Source organism: Talpa occidentalis, unplaced genomic scaffold (genome assembly GCF_014898055.3).
Source record: "Talpa occidentalis isolate TD23 unplaced genomic scaffold, MPIMG_talOcc4v2.1 talOcc4.16, whole genome shotgun sequence".
Lineage (NCBI taxonomy): Eukaryota > Metazoa > Chordata > Mammalia > Eulipotyphla > Talpidae > Talpa > Talpa occidentalis.
Window position 1 is genome coordinate 62,499,382 of NW_023601653.1, and position 14,831 is coordinate 62,514,212.

The following is a 14,831-nucleotide window of genomic DNA, read 5'->3' on the forward strand; positions in this document are numbered from 1 at the left end:
GCCTCTTGCCCATGACTAAAAGCATAAACCTCTCAGCTTTGAGCTACCTCCTTGCAAAGTCTTCCTGGGTCCTCCAGTCAAGATGCACCTTCCCGTTGCTTTGTTTCTATAGCACTTAATTATCCCAGCACAGTAAGTGTTCGAGCAGTGCTGGGGTACTGAATGAAGGAGATCTAGGACTTACTGAATTCTGCTTTCTCTCTCGTTAGTCATGTCCACATCTGTCCCTCGTGGTAAATTTTAAATTCCTTGAGGAGTGCTAGATCAGCTGTGTCCCCTACTGCCTAATGTATTTACCTGTGCTTAGTAGGTGCTCAATAAATGCATCTTGAATGGAGAGACTCTAAGGAAGAGCTAATCTTGCATTCTGGAGAATGACTTCATGTAAATGATAGGTGGCCTAGCAAAAATACAACATGTAGAATTTTTCAATGGTTTCCCTTCTTAGGTAAGCAAATTTGGGCTTGTCATCATAAAAGCCAAGGAATTCGGGAGTGGTTTCCCCAGTGCAGATGGCTCACAGTACCTGCCTGCTACCCCACCATTCAATTTTCCTCTCCTACCGCCTCCCAAGGTGAAGGCTACATGGAGGATGGAATTACAGGCCTGAATCTGAGACAAAGGTTCTTTATGCTGGGCCTGGTCATTAATTAGCTGCTGGAAACTTCAGGACAGGGCCATTAACATGCTCATAAACCTTTTATTTTAAATGTTTTCGCTTAGCCATGATTCTGATGTGACTCTCCTTGTATGCTGGACGTAGGACATTTGTTTCTGAACATTTCTGAGGCTCATTAACTACTCCATCCCAGTGGCTCATTAACTAGCCCATTAGGGATTTTGCCTCATCCAGGCAGAAGCCTCCGCTTGCCCTGGCAGAGCCTTTGAGGGCACTAATTGGGCTGGTGTGAGCTAGCTGAAAGGCTCCAAGGAGAGACCCAGCCCTGTCAGGTCCCCCTGCACATCCCCAGGCTGAAGCGGTGACGCGAGGGGAGGCTCACTCACCTGCTATTCTCCCAATGGGCATGGCGTGCTCCTCGGGCGGAGAGACAGACACCATGATGTGGTTCATGTAGGCCAGGTCCTCCCGATGCGACAGGTTGATGGGCTTCCCTTCCCGGTGCAGCCCGTCCTCGGAAAGCCGTGACTGTTTGAAATCCACCGAGTGCCGGGGGTTCAGGATCAAAGGGTGCATGATGGGGCTGGGCATCAGCTGGATCACGCGGGTGCTCTCCTGCCGGGGGCTGGAGGGCTTCTGGTGGGACTCCGAGGATGGTGGGCAGTGATTATTCTCCATGGGAGACACGGACAGGGGGTACGGCTCCTGGTGGTTGTTCTCTTGATGGAGCCTTGGGCCCTGGGCCCTCTCGGCCGGGGAGAGGCGGCGGATCATGTTGTCCAGGGGGGAGCGGAGGGGCCGCTGCTCGGGGTCGGGAGAAGGCCGGTGGTTGGTGGTGATGGGTGACCTGGAGCGGTGCAACAGTTCAATGGTGGGGGGGTTGTGGTGCACACTCTCCACGGACGGCCTTGGGGGCCTCTGGACACAGTTATCTGTGGAGCAGAGGGAAAGACCATCACAGACTGGGGTGAGCAGTCAGGAGGGACCTGCTGTGGTTTAAAGGTGGCAAACGGTGGGGCTGGGTATGTTCCATGTCACGCCCTTCTCCCGGGAGGCAGCGTGTCTTTGCCATTGCTTAGAAAACATTCGAGTGCACATATTTCAAATTCTTTTCCTACTGCCGGACCCGGCTAAGAATGTCCACAAGCATTCCATTAATCACCTGCTAGTGGCTTATAAACACCATGAAGCCAAATTTTCCCTCTTTATCTATTTGTTACTTGACACTTCGGTGTGGCTTTCAGGGCCCCTAAGGGTTTCTTTCCAGAAGCTTTTATTGACTTCTATTTTCATAACCACATTTTCATATTCTCTACCTCCACAAGTCGCTGTCGATATTAATGATTATGACAACAATGATTACATAATTACTCCATCTTAGATATAGATTCTATTGTTTAAGACTTACAACACTGAAGCGGGAGATACTGCCAAAATAAAGATATAAAGAAGTTTAGCACCTACCCAAGGTCATACGGCCAGTATAAAGGGATTAGAACTAGGCCCCGGTTGGATTCTAGAACCTATGTGCTCAGTACAATAGCTGCCACTTTATGTAGAAACTGAGGGAAAAGTCATGTCAAAACCTGCCCTGAGCATGAAGTGTCCCTCGTTGGCAGAATGACAATCTTGTACTTGAAAGAACATTTAGGAACTCCTGTTTGCAAGTGCGCAGGCCCTACAAATACTCTGAGACAGGCAGAGGGAAGTGAGGAGGAGGAACGGACACCCCGAGTGATATCTCCGTCCTATTCCACTTGAACTTGCAAACCGGTGATATCCGAGCAAGGATGCCACCCAAGTGTACACAGCCTATGCTCTGTGGGAGGCCCTGCAAAGGGTGGGACGGATAGAGACCGATGAAAATGGAGCTTTTATAGGGCCCTGCACTGGTCATAGTGAAGTTGCTCTGGTCACATCTGTTCCCAGAGCTGTCTCAGCAAAAGGGCTTGCACACTCACTGGTCTTGTTCTGGCCAAAGACTTGTCCAGGTGTTCAGTGTAACCTCCACAAAAAGGGGCGGTTCCAGGTTTCCTCTCCAGTGAATGAAGCGGGGAGATGAGTTGGTAGGAAAAGTTAAGAAAAAGATTTTGGAGAGGAGACTTGGACACAGAGAGAACGTGTCTCAACAAGGAGGAAGGAAGACTTGGAGGAGGCATGGGGAGCAGAGAGGTGAGAAGAAGGTGCACTTGCTTCTCAGTTTCGGACTTGCACCAGGGACTTGGAGGCAAAGGAGGAGACACATGGAGCTGAGACAGGGAGAGACAACTGGAAGAGACCCATGGGGGGTGGGTTAAAATGGCCACCATTACCTTGATTTGTACTTTGATTTTGCTCCTTTAGTCTCAGGTTTGCCTGGTCCTTCTGCCCCTTTCCTATAGTTCCCTGGCAGAAGGTGCCTTACACTTGTGGCAAGTTTTCAGGCCACAGTTTTGGGCCAACCCTGTCTGGCTGGGCATTTACTCACCAAGGGATAGGTTCCTTTGGGTGTTTTAATAGGAAACTACGATCCTTTCTTCTCTTCACTATGCATACTATCCTACTAAAGCTCTTTCACACTAAGAGGATGCTTTGTCTTTATGTGGCGTATGGCAGAACCCATTTAGAGCATGCAAGTCCGAGATACCACCTTCACCCATTATGACAGTATCTTTATGAAGAATATATTAAGGGAGACTGAGGACCTGATAGGGCTAGTAAACAGATGAAGCTGAAGTTTACTTAAAGCTTTACACAGGGTTATTTAATAGGAAAATGGGGATTCCACGAGAACTCGCCTATCATGTGAAACAGTAAGCAAAAGAAATACTGTCACAATCACCAAAAGATCACCTCCTTGAAGGCAAGGGTTTATTCTGTAACTACTGCATAACCTGCTGCCATGAATTTAAATGTGCTTGATCACTGGTATAGCTATCAACAGGCTACTGGGTTAATAATTTATAGCGTATCTCTAAACACTGGAGGATAATGCAGCTGTAAAATGGAATAAGGAACATTTTAGTATTCTGCTAAATATCCTCTATGATGAGAGAAGAAAAGCAAGGTGAAGTTGTTATAGTAGGCTACCACTTTTCTAATAAAGGAGGAGATTCCAGTTTTAATAATAGCCTTCCTATTGATAGAAATGATATACTCTGGGTAAAATACATTTATAAAAATTACTTGAAGTTGCTAGAGGAAACAATTTTACTCTTGAAGGAAGGGCCTGGGACAGGACACAGTGAGATCCAAATCTATACAGCTCTCCTCACTGAAGGTTCTTTCTAGTCCATGTAGCACAGGGCAGATAGAAGATGCACAGAATATTCCTTGAAATGTCAGAGCATTGAGTTTGGAGCTGCGTGAATGGCCGAAACATTGAGAAAGCAAATCCCAGGAAGGAGAGAGGCTCAGTGGGAGTAGCCACTAAATTGACACATATAGTCCCTCAAAATTCTTATCCCGCTCCTGGACAATACACGTGCTGAGGAGATGCTAAGCAATTCAGTAAAAAGCAACAGTTATGACTCAAAGCTGTGAGCAGCATCTCAGCTACTGGTCACTGTATTGCAAACACAGTACAAAGTTTGCGTCTCATCAACAAAGGCTGTGTAAACACCACAGGCTATTCATTACCCCAGATCTGTCACACTGTGGGATTAAAGGCTTTGCTCCAAATTTGCCTAAGGACTGAAATAGACTGAAATAAAATGTAAGATCAAGCCTCCACAAATTCAAAGTTACTAGCTAGTCATTTAATTCTCTGCTGAGAAGTCAATACTCTTCAGAGGAATAGCACATAATCTTGAGTCTTTACACTGCATTATCTACAATGGTCAGTATCCAGTGAAGATTTTCTAGACATGCAAAGAAACAGAAAAATGAGGCCCATCATCAAGAGGAAAGCCAGTCAAAAGCAGCAAACCCTGAGATCACCGAGATGTTGGAATCAGCAAAGAAGGATTTAAAGCAGTTCTTCTAAGGTCAAACAATGGATATGATTGTGATAATGAGTGACAAGAGATGGAGAGTGTCAGAAGAGACAAAAATGGTAAAAACAATTCAAGAACTGGAAAGTACAACATGAAAGAGTAGATTGGATGGAATTAATAGCAGATTGGAGATGACAGAAGAAAGTTAGTAAATCTAAAGATAGATCAATAAAAGCCAAAAACCAGAAAAGCACATAGATCCTCAGTGGCTTGTGCTCTAGTACACATGGAATATTGTAGTCCAAGGAGAAGTGCACAGAGAAGAGGACCAAAAAAGGAAGAAATAATGATCACACACTTGGCAAAAACAACAACTTAAAGATCCGAAAAGCTCAGAAAATACCAAGCATGATAAATACAATGAAAGCTACACCCAACCACACCATGTCAAGTTGATGAACCAAAGATAGAGAAAGCAACCAGGATATAGTATGTTCAGGGGGAAAGTTATATATATATATATATATATATATATATATATATATATATATATAGAGAGAGAGAGAGAGAGAGAGAGAGAGAGAGAGAGAGAAATATGCGCAAGAAAAATGTGGACAAAGACCTATAGGTTGAAAGAGACTTAAAAGACACATCGACCATTTGCAATATACCCTTACTTGGATTCAGACAAACTGTAAAAACATTTATAAGATAGTTGGAGCATCCTTGTCTTTTTAGACCTCTATTGCTATATTTACAGATAAAACGATAGATTTGGGATTTACTTTAAAATAATCTGGAACAATGAAGCAGAGAGTAGGTAGGACACAGAAGAAACAACACTTATCATGAGTTGTCATGGAAGTTGGTGGGTAACAGTGATTCATCATACAATTCTCCACTTTTATATAGGTTCCATATTTCCACTATAAAAAGGTCTTTTGAAAAAAGTGCTAACCAGCCTTGCAAGGGCACAGGTTGACATGATAAAGACTAACTTCCCCACTTTAACCCAAATGAAAATCCATGCTTTCAGGGTACATTAGCCCTTGGTGCTCATTATGGTTAACTTTAAGGCTGGGAGTTTCAGAGTGATAGAAATAATCTGCAATCTTTTGGGGATGAGGCAAGTTTTCTTTTCCTAGCTAATATGGATCTGCATTCTGTTGTGCACAAAAAGAATTTACCTTGCATCCCTGGTTCACTTTTCAGTTGTCACTGAATATGATCAGGGTAAGCAGACTGAATATAGCTGCATTCTGAAGGTTCAGCTTGCTTCTAAATTCCACTTATAAAATGTCTCCCTTTACTTAAAAGTTTATTAAAGTTTAAAAATACTTAAGGATGATGAAGACCATGTATTGAAAAATCCTATTTCCTGGATCCATTTCCTGTCTTACAATTTTCAAAACGGACACAGGCGTTGGCCAGCAGTCTGGTTACCTGCAGGCTTTCTTTGATGTTCTGGGCTTCAAGGCTCAGTGCCTGGGTGTGCACACATGGCAAGCCTGAGGAAGTCTGGGAGGACTATGGGAGGAAGAACTTTCATGCCAAGGGTAAAAGGGGAACTGATGTAATGTCCTGGAGAGATTTCACTCTCTGTCCCTGCCCACATCTTTGGGAACAATGACAGAGGGAGACAGTGCTCTGGATAATCCAACTCGGATTTTACTTTTGACTCAGGATCCGGACAGGAACAGGACTTGGAAGAGCTTGATTTATTTATTTCTCTGCAGACACCACTCAAAGAGGAAGTACTTGATGAAGTTGATAACATTAATGGCAGAGAACTGGATCCGAGGGTATTTAATTCCAGGCTCCTGGTGGTCTGGGCACAACCACTGTCAAGGCTGAAAGGCTTGCAACAAGACCTTCCAAGCTTTGTTTCAGTTTGCAAAGCATACACCCACGTACGGAGTGGGCTGTGACGTTCCTACCCAGCTACATGCTGCCTCTGTGATTACAAGTTGGCAGCAGGGCATGGAAACTTATGAGACCAGAGCCGGCAGGCAGAGGAGCTCCGGACACAGGAAATGCACTGAGTGGACAGTGGGTGCATTAAATCCCCCAGATGTAGGAGTCTTCTGTCTAAAACAAGAGAATTGTTTTGGTTTGGTCTTGATGTCTGGGTTTGTTCTTGGTGAATTGCCCAGTTGCAAAACTGGGCAAATTATCCACATTACCCTTGGTCTGAAGGTCTTGCTATGGGAGGGAAACATAACGAAAAGGGAGGGAAAGCCAGATATTATTAGTGTGGCCATGGAAGGAAGCAGGGAGTGAGGGGAAAAAAGACCCAGACTGGCAGGGAACTCATTCTGGTTGAAAATATGATCCCAAATCTCTCTCTTTGTAGACTTCTTCTAGTGACAAATAACCCCTTCTTCTCATTACCAAACAGCCCAAAATAAATTAGGATTTTAACTATGATTTACCAAAAAAGATCTGATTTCTTGTCTCCTTTCCTTTTACTTATTAGTAAAGTGTCTCTACTTAAAATCCATGAAAAATTTAGCCCAATTTAATTGTGCTATAAACAATGAGTAATTAGTAAACCTAAAAGAAAAATACAAACACAACTGTCTTTGGCTAAAGACATGGGTTTTGTCTAGGAACTTTCCAGGGTAGAGCAAAGGGTAAGATCAAGTTTATATCTCACACAGGAGGATCACATCTTGACTGTTATACTTTCCCTAAGGCCACAGATGATGATAAAGAGAAGTAGTTAGTCAGGAGATGCAAAAAAAAAAAAAAAAAAAAAAAAAAAAAAAAAAAAAAAAAACAACAAACCAGGCCCAGCAGGCAACTGTCACTCATCAGCCAAGTGTTCTACATTCTTCTGGAAGGGACTATTTCCCAACACAATGTTGTAAGATTAGTGGGAACCATGACTGATATAAAGAGCGATACAAAAGTTAAAGGTTTTGGGGTGGTGTGGACGTGGGATTTAAAATAGATTTGATAAGCACACTCACCCTGTTATGATGTGAATTGTCCCCCTATGCCCACCTCCAAAATTAGTATGTTGAAGTCCCAATCCCCAGTATCTCAGAATGTAAGCATATTTGCAAATAAAGCCTCTGCCGATGTATCAGTTATGATAAGGCCCCAACCCATTGCCTGGTGTCCTTACGTAGAGGGAATTTAGACACAGACATGCACACAGAGCATGGTGGGAGGGCAACGTTTTGAAACACAGTGATTACAAAATACAAATGGAATCAAAGAAACCTTCAGTGATGCCAACCACCTTTCAAGTAGTGTCTCGAATGCAGATGATGCCAAGGGAACACAGTCCTTGCTCCCAAAGGAAATGTGATCAAAAGGAGAAGATAGACAAAGAACAAAGAAGCCACCAACACGAGAAAAGGCTGCAGGTGCTGCAGTTGGGGAGCATGGGGAGCATGCCGTCCAGGGTGAAGATGGAGATCTACAAGGCCAGGACACCGGAAGTAGCCAGAGAACCAGAGACTGAGAGAGAGGTGAGGGCGAGGGTCTGCCTCACAGCTCTCAGCAGGACCTGCTCCTTAATCTGGCACATCCAGCCACACCTTAATCTGGCACATCCAGCCTCCAGAACTGGGAGGTAACAGATTCCCAACTCACCCAGTCTGCAGTTCTTTGTTTTGGAAAAGAAATCCACAACTCCACTCTCTTTCCCTGAGGTGTCCATGGTCCTCTGCAGTCCATCCATCTTAACGAGTTGCCAGTGCCACTGCATTCCCTTGTAGGGCCAGAGAAAACGGCTCCACTTCGGAGGGTTTGATTCACAGATGTTTGATGGCACAGACAATAAATCTTGTGGCAAGCCCCTAGATCTTAAAGCATTTTGGTGACAGGGGCTGAAAGAACGAGAAAGATGACTTGCAGGACTCTGAGGCTGAGCCTTCTTACTGTGGGCTGGGCGGCTTGCAAACAGGCTCCCTTTGCAAGTGGCTCAGTACCAAGGGCAGAAGCAGGTCTGCAAGTGGCAGAGGTGTCTTGATCTAGGCTGTGGCCTGTCTGCTCTTCTGCAGGCAGCAGAGGAGTCTCCCTGAGACTCAATAAAGCAGCACAGAGAAGTAAATGAAGAAATCAAGAGATCAGATTTCAAGTGAGCCAAACGACCTGCGGGCTGAATCACGCAGAGGAAGGAGGTCAGGGGGGCGAGGTCAGGGGGCTCAAAGGTAAGGCAGAAGAGTCAGTCCAGTGGGAGAAAGAGCAAGATAAAGACTGTGGGCTTCCTTCTTTGGAGGGGAACACCAACACCCATCTCCTTATCTCAAAGGAATCACAGGCACTTCCCTAGCAGTAAAAGGAAGTTTCTTGAAGACTTCCTGGCTGCACTGGGAGGACTACTCAGGCATGCTAGGGGCCTCTTGCCCTTAAACCTCTGGCTTAATAGAGCTAATCAGCCCTGGGGCCGAGCACAGCCACCCCAGCCCTGGAGGACACCAGGGGGGGCAGGAAGGTGCGGGGGTCCTCCCTGAGTTAGACAGATGAAGAGGTTCAGGGCACGACCCGGGGTTACATGCTCTCCCATCACAATCAAATGCTGCATCAGGGGCAAGGGTCAGACAGTAAAAGGTCATGCTGCACTAGGCCCTGAAATATAGGAAGTGAAGCAGGAAGAAGTCCTGCAGGGGAAAGAAGAGCTATGCAAGAGCGCAATGAGGCTGGGCCTGGGGACAGAAGGTAACTGGTGCCCTGAGGCTACACTACCAGGGGGCAACTCCAAGACCTGGGCCTGCTCTTCCTCTGGTGGGTCCGCCTTCCCTGCGGCCAGATTTAAGAATCACAGAATTGAGAGGAGCGTGGAAAGAGCAATGGCGCAGCTCTTCATGAGGTGGTCAGAAGATGAAGAGAAAGGCTCCCAGGGCGTGGTGGAGGACACACTAGATAGATGCCAGGCGCTCAGGTGACATGAAGCACAAGCTGTGCGTGTTCTCAAAACATGCTCTGTCCCAAAGCAATGAAGGATGTCACTTCAAATGGACCTTCCCATGGAAGCGAGGCTTCCGGTGCTGGTTAGTGCATGAAGGGGTCCTAGACTAACGCTCTGGGTGGGCAGCAGGCTTTTCCTGTGTCCAAGACGCACAGACCTGGTGTTTGCACAAAGTATGTGTGGTTGCAAGAGAGAGATCATGAAGAAAATTGGAATTGGAGGTAAAGAATAAACATGTCATTGCACAATATGAATATACTAAACATCACTAAATTGCAAGAGGTTAAGATAGTGAATGCATATTTTACCACACTTTTAAAAAGAAGGAAAATCCCAAAAAGTGGTCAGAAATGGCAAATAATGCTCATGAATGACATTTACTGAGTGCGCATTATTGCTATGTGAGAGATGCTAGAAGGCATTTCCCAAAAATCTTGATTCTTTCTGACATTAATCCTATTTGACAGAAACCACTCTCTCCCCGCTTCTACAGATGGAAAAAGATACGAGGACGCTAAGTCACTTGCCTAAAGTCACACAGCTGGCGAGTGGCGGAGCAGGGATCTGCAGCTGGTGGCCTGGGTGAGGAGCGCACACACGCTCCGTCACGCTTTCTGGACCCTTTGGGCAGGACGACAAAGATGTCGAGCTCCAGCCAATGGCCCCAAGACACTACAGTCATTGACATGATTGCAGCAAGACTGGAGAATCGGGCTGGTTTTTATAAAAACACAGGAGCTGGCCTGCACCGCCAGAAGTGGCACCTACCCACAGCTACACTGAAGAGGCAGCTCTCAGCAGTGCCCTGCGCTGAGGGTAGTGTCCCACGGGGAGGGCGTCAGCACGTCTGCCCTGCCAGGCCGGTGGTGCCTGACTCACAGCCCATACTCCTCACAGGCTGAGGATTTTCCTCATGCTAAGTCCATTCATCCCGGGGAGTCAGTGATCCCTATGGGTTGACTCATTCAGGTGAGTATGTATTTTCATTATCATGACGAGAAGACATCCACTGGGATCGCAAAAGTTATCTTTGGCCTACTTTTATTGTTAAAATCTGGCAGTTTCATGTACTGGGAAGCAGAACAATTATAAGCAGAGCACAGGGACTTGACTTAGCATGTTCATCGCCACAATTCTTCCACTCATCACTCGTCATTGCTCTATTTTCAGGGTGTGTGAGCATGTGTGTGCATGTGAATGTGTGTGTGCGTGTGTGCACATGAATGAAAACACAGGCACTGGAGTCAGACAGACAGGGCTGTGTGCTGGGGCTGTCACTTCATTGTCACTGGCCTCTATTTCCTCATCTGTAAAGCAGGGACAACATTACCTTTTTTATAGGGTGGTTGTGAAGATTATATGATTTAATCACACAAGACCTTCGAACAGGGCCTGGTACACAATAGGGTCCCAATGAATGTTAGCTATTATTTCGTTATCATGAAATGATTCATATACTTCATCTTCTTTAATTATCTCATTAAAATGTATGAGATTTTCTTCCTCCAAATTGGTCTTTTGGTCACTAGATGTGTGTGGGGAGGAGAATATTTTCTTCAACAAAACAATCAGAAATAAAAACTTCCAGGGGCCTCACGATGATCCAGGGCATTACCATGTGCGAACTGCAAGGAAGACGGGGGTGAACAGTATATGGACACTTGAGATTTATCATCACTTACAATCTTCATGTCCACTCAGGGACAAAGGGCTACCCCCGGAACAGAACCTGTGCTTTGAACTCTGACCACTGCTACTGACATAATCACAGCACAGCATGTGTGACTATTTTCAAATTAAAGCAATTAAAAATCACTCCCATACCCTTAGATGGGGTACAGAGAGGGTGGGACTGAAGGGCTGAGATCACAGCAGAGGCCCTCAAAGGGTAGCTGCAGGAGAATATCTGAGAAACACAGATCTTGCTCCTCCTCCCCAGAGACTTGAGCAAGTCTGGCTGAATAGGGGAGCCATGGAGCTGACCCCAGAGACCAGCCCAGACTGGAAGCATACTTCATGGAGTTTTTAGGGAACCTGTAAGCAGTTCTAATACCAAAGGATCGGCGGCCATCAAATATATACTTGGGACAATGCCTTTCTTTAAAATAGTCCCTGGGAACTGAAAGTGACTGAATTTGGACCCTAAGTTATCAAAGGAAGTTGACATTACAACTGTGCTGACAAACTTAATTTACTGTATAACCACTTGTTAGTCTGAAATTGCTAAAGATGTTTCATCTCCTGGTCTGGTGACAGAAGTAGTATCATTGTTTATCTGTCTCCTCTCTACATAGCTACCCAACACCCCTAACTAATTCATAGTAAGTAGCTAAAATGAGTCACAACAACCAAAGTGAAGGAAACACACTTAACCTGAGATTTTCATCATGAACAAGTGATGCTACTCTTGGTCTGACTCCTAGGAGGGGTAACTTTATCAGCAGTTCTGGATGAGACAGAGGAGACAGAAGAGATTCAACTGTTTCTGAGCAACACCAAAGGGGACACTGCAGGATGTTCTGGATTTTAGGTGTCCAGGATCCTAAGAACGCGTCTTAGTCACCTCCCTATCACCAGGGAGATCAGACCTGGGGGAAAGTGAAGTGTTGAGAGCTGGAAGAGATCTGAGGCCACTTTGTCTATCTATCTACCTTGTAAGTGGGGAAACAGAGGCCAGAGAAACAAGAGTGGTGGCAGAAGGGAGGATCAGATCCTGGTCTCCTGACTTCCAGCTCCCCCCTTTTAAAAAAATGCTAACTAAGCTGACTGCACAGCCAGCCCAGTTTGTCCGGGATGGTGCTGGCTCCTGCCTATGATCCTAGTTTACTTATTAACGAAGTCCTGTTTCACGGTCTTTGATGCCTTGGTATGGAGCAGGGGTTAAAGACACAGCACTATGAAGCTATCACCAGCCACTGCAGCATGAGTTCGATCCCCGGCCAGGGAGCTGCCCACATAGTGCAGCAGACCTCTCCTGACTCGCGCGCTGCTCCCCTCAGCAATGAATTTCAGTAGATCCATTTGTTCTACTCCCCACTCTGTCTCTGATGAATCCTCTCACCCTCCACACCTCTAGCCTACACCCCAGCTCTTGTATGCATAAATAAATAAATCTTTAAGAAGAAAAATTATAAGGTTCCCTTCATTATATAATATTGTGCTCTCTGCCTCCAAGTAATGGAGTAAAAACACTGGTTCCCCCACAGCCACATAATAACTGGGGTCTGCTTCACCCAAGGTGTGCCACAACTTCAAAACGGGGTGTGCACTGTATCTATAACAAATGTTTACAAAATAAAGGGTGTGGATAAGTAAGGTCACCCTCTTCTGCCCTCAGAGTCTGGAGGGGAAACTCTGGGATAATTACCACTCACTTTCCAGCTCCTGGCACTGCCACCTAATGTAGTTATATGGGATTTATGCAAGGGGGGGAGGCTGTTGCTTGATTCCACAAGATACATTTGTATTGTGACATAAATTCCCATTGTGACATCAGGAATGTCTGAACTGGCTAAGTGGATGGCAGTGGTGAGGTGAGGTCACAGGGGCTGAATGAAGCTCTGTGTCTGCTCCATTCTGCAGACTTCACCGTGCCAGCCTGTTCAGGAGCTGGGCCGGGTCTCTCTGGGACACCCCTGTTCTCCTTCCATTCTGTCATCTCAATCTCTGTGCCAAGACAAAAGCAACATCCCTATACATGGTACTGCGTCCCCATGATGCAAAAGTTGTCACTGCGGACATAACATTTTGCATGTGCAATTTCACTTCATAGACTTTCTTTCTCAGGCCCAGTGCTTGCTGTTAACTATGGCCAGGTTAAAGTGTTACCATTCACAAGTAACTGTAACAGCACCATGCCTGGAGATGACTCAAGTTGAGCTGGATAGTCTTTCCTTTCGGTGAAGAAGAGAAAGAAGTGGGAGGTGACTGGAGGTAGGACTCAGCCACCCACCTTTCCACTTTGGCCCTTTGTCACCCACAGCACCCATCTATCTGGAAACCTGGGCACAGACTGTCTCTTAGTATCCCCTCTGTGCTTTGTGCCACTTTTCTCTTTTGATGCCTCCTGATGAGACCCACACTTCCTGTTGCTCACCTGTTCTTCTGTGAGCGCACCCCACTTGACTGAAGGGGCCAGGGTGCTGGGGACATTTTCTCAGATTGTTTCCCAGCTGACAGCTTTGAGAAATGGTATCTTAGAACACGCTACTTTGAAGAACTGGGTCTGAAGTGGCTAACTGGCCCACAGGGCCGTGAACTGGCCTTGACCTTGGCCTTGAGCTCCGTTCTTATGCATTTCCCCACCACCACCATCACAACACCCCAGAGCCAGCTCATTACGCTATGTGAGGGGATGCGTCTGTATTTACTGGGTTGACAGTTGCCCAGAGCGTAGCCGGCTTTCCCTAATTCATTATCTCCTGCAAATAAGAACAGCGACAACGCACCTATGTCTGCATCAAATCAGAACAAGCAGAAAGGAGGAAGGGTTTGTGAGAAGGGAAGACACTATGCATCCAATCACACTGGGGAACAGAAATTCCAAATGGGATTTTTTTAAAAAAAATAATGAGAGAGAGAGAGAGAGCGAGAGAGGGACACAGAGAGAAACCCATCACGCCCCCTTTGTATCTGGAGAAGCAGACGAGGTAATACGATTCTTGCCTTAATGTCAAGCTTCAGTAAACCCACCTCCTCTTCTCAGGAGGAGCTGTTGGCTATTATGCAAGCCGGAAATATACATGGCAGGAGGAACAGAAGAAGGAGAAACCAAACTGGGGGTGGGGAGCAGTTGCTAAATTTAGCAAGGGTAGAGCTCCAGGAAGGAGGAAGAGAGCACCAGGCAGAGAGCGTGCGGGAAATGCTCATTTATTCTGCATCGGGGAAACCGGGGACAATGAAGCACTAGGTACGGGAGGGATGTGGGGGACCCTGCACTCAGCCTTCTCTTTTGTGAAGCATCCATCAAAAAATAAGTAACTTTTCATTTTTTAATTTGCCAGCAACACAAAAATATGAGCCCTGCTTTGGGGATGATCCATCAACTTAGGGAAATACCTCCTGGGACCAGGGCTGTAGGCCCCTACTAATCTGGTCTTAAGGAAAAGTCCAAGTTTAAAATTATTCCTTCGTGTGCCCAAGTGCACTTTCTAACCAAGCCAGGCACGCGTCCAAGATGTGAAGGATGACTGTTCACCCAAATTCAATGTGAGATTATTGGACCTTATTTCTGAACCAGAACACCTGCTGGGGAACTAGGTCCACAGTCACAGTTCTTTTCTGGTCTCTTCTTTCCTACCAGTGGTTTTATTGCTGCTGTGACTCATCAGAGAGTAACTGTGCCTGGGATGTCAGAAATCAGCAAGCTCAGGGCTGG

At 45.9% G+C, this 14,831-nt stretch overlaps 1 protein-coding gene across 3 annotated transcripts in view; it reads right to left on the minus strand.

Annotated features, from left to right (window-relative positions):
• ETV6 (ETS variant transcription factor 6) overlaps positions 1 to 14,831 on the minus strand; it is a 232,492-nt gene that overhangs the window by 23,715 nt on the left and 193,946 nt on the right. For all 3 annotated transcript variants that reach the window (XM_054696445.1, XM_037514344.2, XM_037514345.2), the window contains one exon: positions 1,006 to 1,551. In XM_054696445.1, coding sequence (XP_054552420.1) covers positions 1,006 to 1,551 — 546 coding nt within the window. The remainder of the gene's footprint in view (positions 1 to 1,005; positions 1,552 to 14,831) is intronic.